At 52.7% G+C, this 7,852-nt stretch overlaps 1 protein-coding gene across 1 annotated transcript; it reads left to right on the plus strand.

The window, feature by feature from the left end:
* Nucleotides 1-5,165: 5,165 nt before the first annotated feature.
* Nucleotides 5,166-7,432, plus strand: DDIT4 (DNA damage inducible transcript 4). The gene is made up of 3 exons (XM_027857166.1): nt 5,166-5,312; nt 5,477-5,736; nt 6,064-7,432. Exons 2-3 carry the CDS (start codon nt 5,550-5,552, stop codon nt 6,555-6,557), a joined length of 681 nt encoding a protein of 226 aa, XP_027712967.1. The 5' UTR covers nt 5,166-5,312; nt 5,477-5,549; the 3' UTR covers nt 6,558-7,432.
* Nucleotides 7,433-7,852: the final 420 nt, after the last annotated feature.

A 7,852-nucleotide genomic window follows, 5' to 3' on the forward strand; every position in this document is an offset into this window, starting at 1 on the left:
AAGAACTTGACTTCCCTGTTTCCTACCCAAACCTTTGCTCTTTCCACTTTTCTCAGAAAATAATAATTCTTCTACTACCTACCTCACAGGGTTTTTTATTGAGGGCCGAATGAGATATTGTATGCAAAGGGCATTGCAACCCTAAAGCACTATATAAATGCAAGCTATTATTATTTTACAGAGTGCATTTTCTACATCTCATCTCTCCCTACCCCACTCCCCACCCCGCCCCAATATTTGAGAAGAAGAATGCTTCTCCCTAGCTGCTGTCCTGACCCAGATCTATGGCAGCAATGCCCACTGGGAGAAAGGCTCTGAAGGGGACCTCTAGGCAGCCATTCATTTGTCCATCTTGATCTCTCTGGTTCCCAGATTTGCCCCTCCTCCTCCACCCCCACCCCCAGATCTGGTTTGACTCCCCAAACTCGAACAAAGTGGCTTGCCAGACTGAGGCCCTGGGAACTAGTGCTCGGGACATAAGCTGCCTAAACAGGGAGGGGCTGAGTCAGTCTGGATAGTTAATGCTCATTGACTGAAAATTGCAGAGTGCAGTGCATGTCCCACGGGAATGGGGTTCAGAAGGCTGGGTAGCCAAATGGTCAGACATTGACCTGCATGGCTAGAGATCTGAAACCATCTCTTGACTTCCTGTAGAACCTTGGATACCCCTCACCCCAAGGTCAAAGCCCCAGCTCAAGAAGGTCTCTTCCCGCCCACCCCATTCCCATCAACAATGACTTTAAAGTACTTTGAATCTTTTAAAAGAAAGGTGTTGGCAGCTTACCCAGGCCCATTCCCTAGAGTAAGCCTGGAGTAGTTTCTTACCTCCCCCCTTCTTCCTGGAGAGCCAACTCAGTATCCCACAATTCTCGAAAGAAGACTCCAGAGGTCATTCAGAAATTGCCCCCCAGCTGGCCCCCAAAACAAAGCCACACCCTTCAGGCTTGGTCAGGAAGGATAATACTTCAAGGCATATGTTAGAAGGAGAATGTCTAGATATGCCCCCAAATCTGTGTGCTCTGGGCTAGTAAGGAGGCTGGGACAGAGCATATGGAATTTTCTAGGTATATCAAAGGTTCGCTGCCCAGGAGACAAAGATCTATTTAATTAGTCGATCAGCAAACATTTATTAAGGCATGTGCTCTTGTGCCCAGGATAGAAAGACTAACGTGAAACAGTTCCTGCTCTCAATGAGCTTACATTCTATAGAGACAACTTGTACATATATACTAAAGTAAATCCAAGGTGATTTTTTTTCTTTGAGAAGAGGAATAACAGCTAGAGAAATCTCTAGTTTCTTTTGAGACAATGCCAGCTCCACATTCTTCCTGAAACCTCTGATCTCCCCAGCTGCTAGTACCTCCTGCACCCCTCAAAATCGCCTTGTATCAGTTTTAGTATCTATATCAATTATGATTGTGATAAGAATTTATATAGAGCTTTAATGTTTGCAAAGCACTTTAGACATGTTATCTCATTTGACCCTCAAAAGAACCCTTTAAAAGAGATGCTATTATTATTCTCATTTTACAGATGAGGAAACTGAGGCAGAGAGAGAGGTGAAATGACTTGCCCAGGGTTTGGCAGCTAGTAAGTGTATGAGGTTGGATTTGAACCTAGGTTTTTCAAACTCCAGGAGGCTGCCTATCTATGTATACATCCCCAGTTACAACAAATGTTGCTTGAGGATAGGGACTGTTTTGCTTTGGTCTTTGTGTGATGCTGGGCATTTAGTAGGCACTTAATAAATGTTTGCTTGATTGATCCACCTGGAAAGGTCTCAGTGTAGGAGGTGGCATTTGATCTACTGAATTCAACACACATTTATTAAAGTACCTCTTGGGAGCAAGGCACTGGGGATAGCTACAAAAAGAAAACTGTCCCAGACCTCTGAGAGTTTACATTTTGAGAGGAGGTGGAAGTAGGGGTGGGGTGGGGAAAGGATGCTGAAACATAAAAGAATAAAAACAAAGTAATTGCCTGTGGGGAAGACCTAAACAATCGGGAGGGGAATCTGAAAAAGTATGTGATCAGGACCACCTGACCCACCCAGATCTTTCTGGATAGAGCAGCTGAGGATCTGATGCAATCCTAGGAAGGATTTCATCCTTGCCCTCCTCTACCTGGACCATAGGGTGAGGGAACTACATTACAGATTTCTCTCGGCAGAGCTGAGCAAGGGGAACAGGAGAGCCTGGCAGTGTCCACCATGTTGGACCTCTGCCCCAGGAGGAATGGAATCCGCCCCCACATGGCGAAATCCACCCCTTGTATTGCACTGTTGGCCTCGGGCATTCTTCCCTACTTCCCCTGGTCACAAGACTGAAGAGCCCTGGTAAGGCATAGTCTGGGTTCCTTTCTGTAACCTAAAGGTTATTTTCAGCTCCCCAACACTTGTTGATATGAGGCCCCATTCACAGGTATCCTCCACAAAGTATCCCACTCACAGAAGAGACTGTGCTTTGTCCATTTTGATAGCTGCACCTTCTACAAAATGACCCACTTCCACATTTTTGGATAGAGTTGGATTTCTCTCACTTATTATGTTTCAGCCCCTCAAGTCAATAAACCGTGATGAAGCTCTTGTGTTCAGCAAGATGCCTTGCTAGGTGCTGAGGGTACAAAGCTGTTTTTGTTTTTAAAGATGGGATTCCTATCTTCAAGGGACTTACAGCCTAATCTGGGGGTGGCACAAAAAGTAAACGTACCTGACAAGTAGTATTAAGTATATAATTACTGATTCCTGTGAAGTAGAATGGGGCAGGGGATAAACGTTATGGAAAAATTGAGAAATGAGGTAATTTCTCAGCTGAGAAGCAGAAACAGCTTCCAGGATTGTCCATCAGTCCCTTTGACTTGACTCATTTTCTCTTCCTTTCTCTCTCTTCGTTGGAGTTGCTACCATTGACATTTTTATCTCTGACGACAGGTTACTCAGCACCATCTCGTGAGTGCCATACAACCACAGGCACCCCCAATTCCTCATCCCCAACACCATCTGGCCCCATTCCTTCCTCCCCTCCTCCCTATGCTGGGCACCATGGCCTTGCTGAAAAGTGAACCATCTGCTTGCCCCTGTTCTTTTCTCCAAGCCAAAACTAGACCCTTAGTCTGCTTTTTGAAGACTTCTGGAGAGAACTGGGTAGAAAGTGGGGTAGAGATGGGGGTGGGGGAGAAGAGAGAAAGGGCAGAGATCTAGGCCCCTGAGGACAGCCATCTTAGTATCATCACCAAATGTCATTTAGAAGTTGGTTCCTAGGGTAGGGGGTTAAGTGGAATGCCTCAGTTTCCCCCAATTTAGGAATGAGGGGGCTGGCCTAAGTAGGGCCTTTCTTCTGGTTCTAAGCCTATTCTTTGCCGGGTAGCTTGGGTAGACACCCTACGCTTTTAAGACTTTTTGAGGGAGGGGGAGTTGGCAGGAGCAGCAGAGGCCTGAGTCCCTGGAAACTGCTTAGTGGCCTGGCATCCTGCCCACCTGCCTGCCAGCTTTGGGGAGGTCATCTAATCTTGTTAGTTCCCCTCCCGGAGTGTGTGAACCGTCTGATGCAAATCCTGCTCCTGCTGCCATCAGGGTCCTTATGCCCCCGATTAAGTCTTAAAATAAATAAAGGTCGCGTCCGTCCCAACCACCTCCCATCCTCGCAATGGGCCCCAGCCTTCCTGATAGCGTGTCAACACCACCCTCCTCCAGCGTTAACTGCCGTCAACCTAGATTTCCTGCAGCCCAGTCTGTCTGATGAAACCTATCGGTCCCATTGCAGCCAGTGGGGGTTTTCCCCTCGATCTAGGTCCCAGGTCATGACGCAATATTCTGAGTCTTTTACACAAAGCCCAGGCTGGGAGCAAGCGGTCGGCGCAAGGACCCAACGGAAGCTCCGGGCCCTGGTGGCTAGCAGCTGGCCAGGGCACCGTTTGCCCAGATTCGGCTAGAAGCCTGCAGAAGCTTGGCTCCGTCTGTTTGTCTGTCTCCAGGTTTTCTCATTAGGGGGACCAAGTGACCGTGTCCCCAAGCATAAAGAGCTGTCTTGAGCCTGTGACCTTATGTAACAAGCACTGGAGCCGCCCACCACCCCAAAAATCCTCTCCTGGGGTTGGGATGCTTGGAGACACTGGGGCGGGGGTAGTGGCCAAGCTGCGGGGAAGGGGGGGAGCAGAAGACATTCAATGTGGAGGTGGGGGACCAAGCTTGGCTACTGGAGTTTTCAGGATTCATGACCTCTTCAGGGGCATCCCTCTCGTCAAAATTAAACCTTCCACTTAGCTAGGAGCCATCCCACCCCCTCTGCCAGTGGGCAGCGGCCAAGTTTGCCGGTGAGGAAGGGGTGTGCAATGTGGGGGAGGGGGAAGGGACGGCTTACGAAGTTGATTGACACCCACTCCCCTTCCCCCCTCTAGCTCAGCACAAAGAGCTACACCCCCCTCAAGGAAAGCATCCCCCGTCTCCCTGCACCCCACCAATCCTTTCCTTGAACGAAAAATGGGGAGCCCGGGGAGGGGGTAGAAGGGAGGGCGCGGGCAGGCCGGGATCTCGAAGGGTTAAAATGCGCTGAGTTCAGCTGCTTATCAGTGTCCCCGCTGGGATCCCACGAACGCCCCCCCCCCCGCCCCCAGATGTGACCGCAGTTGGCACAGGCTCCTGGGAGCTGCTTTCTTTGCAACAGTTTCCTCTTCTCTCCGCCCTGCCCCCAACCCCATCTTCCCCCCAGGTGAAGGCGGAGGTCGCCAGCCCCCTCCCCCTTTCGTGCCCTCGCTCAGTCCCCGATCCCCGTCGCCCCACGGTCCCAGCAGCCGGACCCTATAATAAACAAGTCTTTCCTTGATCCTCCCAGGCCCAGCTTGCCCCCAGGGACCTTGGCAGCTGCGGCTGGGGAGCAGCAGGACCAGGAGGGGGCGTGGCTAGCGCTCTCAGGCGGCGGGGCGGGGGAAGCGGAGAGCACCGGTTGCTGTGGGGAGAGGAAAGGAGGAGGGGCCCTGGTCTCTGTCACCAGGCAGGAGAGAACGTTGCGAACGTGCGCCCGGCTCTTATTGGCCTATCGGGGCCACACTCCCGGGTCGAGATTGGGCCGCTAAGAGGCCCGGACTCCGGCTGGGCGAGGAGGCGTGGTCTCGTTCCGCTCAAGCGATATAATAGGCGCAGCCGCGGGGCTCGAGCTAGTAGAGGCGCAGGGGGGAGGGTGAAGTGGGAGGGCAAGCCTGGGCAGCTCTCATTAGATCTCGTTGTACAGAACTCGGTCGTCCTGATCCATTCAGTCGCCTGCCGGCTCTGCTCACCAGCAGGTGCTATCCACCGAGGCTCTCGCTAGGCTTAACTGGTAAGTGCTCCTGGGCTCCGTCCGTCCAGTGGACAGGGGGCGCTTGGGACCACCCTCCCCTGGGTCCGAAGCATCCATCGCCTTGGGTCCGTCTCTCTCTGGGGGGGAACGCCGTGCCAGCTCCCAGACTGACCCCCCGCGTCTGTGCTCTTGTCCCATTGCAGAGCCTCTAGTCCGACCTGTGCCTTGAAACTGACCCCGGTTCCTCCGACGCGGCTGCGGCAAAAGGTGCCAGCAATGCCAGGGCTTTGGGATCGCTTCTCGTCCTCCTCTTCCTCGCGGCCGTCCACTCCGGACCAGCCGCAGCAGCGCTCGGCCTGGGGAACGGCGGCCCGAGGAGAGGGGCTTGGCCGCTGCGCGAGTCTGGAAAGCTCCGACTGCGAGTCGTTGGACAGCAGCAACAGCAGCTACGGCCCCGAGGAGGGTAAGTTGGATCCCAGGAAAGAGAAGAAAACGGGCCGAGGGGGGCGGGGAGGTTCAGGGGTGCAGCGCCGAAAGGGTTAACCCCGGGAGCCCTGGCCGCCCCACTTGGCTGCCATTCGTGGCCCTGCCTTCTGTAGGGGGGGTGGCATTCGGGTTCGGAGGGCATTGAGGGAAACTGAGGCCGAAGAGGAAGATGGTGGGCAGTGATCGCTGACCCGAGCCTTCCCTGTCTCTTTAGACAAGAGACGCTAGCTCCGCCCCTTTCTCATCCTCTCACTTTGTCCCCGGCTTGCGGGAGCTGAGCTCACTCTCTCGATGTTCTCCTCAGATACAGAGTACATGGATGAGGTGTCGCTGCCCGATTTCGACCTGCTCAGCGACCCGGAGGATGAGCACCTCTGTACCAATCTGATGCAGCTCCTCCAACAGACCCTGGCCCAGGCCAAGCTGGGCAGCAAGCGCCCAGCCCGCCTTCTGATGCCCAGTCAGCTGGTGGCCCAGGTGGGGAAGGAGCTGATGCGCCTGGCCTACAGCGAGCCCTGTGGTCTCCGGGGCGCCCTGCTGGATGTGTGCGTGGAGCAGGGCAAGAGCTGTCACAGCGTGGAGCAGCTGGCCGTCGACCCCAGCTTGGTGCCCACCTTCCAGCTGACCCTGGTGCTGAGATTGGATTCTCGCCTCTGGCCCAAGATCCAGGGACTCTTCAGCGCCGGGCCGACCTCCTTCACTCCGGGCTTCAGCCAGTCCCTTACACTGAGCACTGGCTTCCGGGTCATTAAGAAGAAATTGTACAGTTCAGAGCAGCTCCTCATTGAAGAGTGCTGAGAGCCTGGCCTTGCTGCCTAGGTCCCCTACCCCAGGACAGTCGAGGGGGAACACAGCAGGCTGGCTGAGGTGGGGAGGGGATGGAGCATCCTTTGTGGAAAACTGACTGTAGCCGCCACTGGGGGAGGTTAGAGTGGGAGGGTCACCTTCTCTTTGGGGGGAAGGTCACTCACAGAGTCCTGAGGTGTGTGCAGGTGGCTAATTGGGGAAAGTAGAGCTGGCTCCTGCAGAGGTATTAACTTCCCCAGTGGGGGATGGGGAGGATGGAGGATGGCATCAGCAGATGCCAAAGGAACAACCACAGTTCTCCCAACTGATATGTAGCATGAATTTCCTTATTTTATTGTTATTATTGTTATTATTACTGACAGTGAAGATGACAAGTAGTGGGGTGGTGATGTCGTGGAGACCAGAACTGAGCAGCTGGGCTGTGTTGGTCCTGGTCCATTTGCAAAAGGGGGTACGTGTGCTTGTGTTTAACAAGGTGGGAGGGTGGGGGGAGTTCATAGAGGATTGTTCTGTCATTTTTGTCCTGTGTGACTTAAAGCCAGGGTCTGAAGGGGCCAAGTGTGTATGTTTTTTGGATCAGCTTCACTACTACTGACCTTTTTTTAGGCAGCTATCTTAGAGACTCACACGAATGTAAGAACACAGGAAGGGTTTGGGTGTTGGGATCTCTGTAGATCTTGACACTTGGAGGGGGGGGAAATGGGTGCTGGGGCCAACCAGTGGGGGGGGCTGGAACCCCCTCCCCAAAGTAGTGCCATATGGGGCTTCCATCTAGAACCGTTTACGTGAATACACTTGATGTTCAAGTATTATTAAGACCTATGCAATATTTTTTACTTTTCTAATAAAAACAAGTTTGTTACATATGATTGTGCTTCATTAATCATTGGTGCAAAAGTGGGTGAGGGAGGGGTCTGAAGATATGGAGGGGGGTATTCGGTACAGACTGGTCATCTTTCTCCATCTTAAGATGCCCACCTCTGCATCTGACCCTTCCCTAGTTCTCTCTACGCAGACAATGACCAGGACCTTCTCCAGGTAACTAGCCTAGATTTTATCCCTGATGCTAGGAACTAAGATTGAAATCCTCTCGTTGTGATGCTTGCTGAATGGATTGACAGCCCACTTGCTGAGGGAGGGCTTAACCTCAAAGTCCCTAGGTGAAGATGTCCTGGCTCGCTGTGAGCATCTTTCTAGTCATTTTTCAGGGGAATTTATTTGGAAAAGCAACAAACAAGTAGGCCTGGGTTGACTTTCTTCCTTCAACTCCAGTATGCTCATTAGCC

The sequence above is a fragment of the Vombatus ursinus genome, unplaced genomic scaffold, assembly GCF_900497805.2.
Source record: "Vombatus ursinus unplaced genomic scaffold, bare-nosed wombat genome assembly UNPS02000749.1, whole genome shotgun sequence".
NCBI classification, from domain to species: Eukaryota; Metazoa; Chordata; class Mammalia; order Diprotodontia; family Vombatidae; genus Vombatus; species Vombatus ursinus.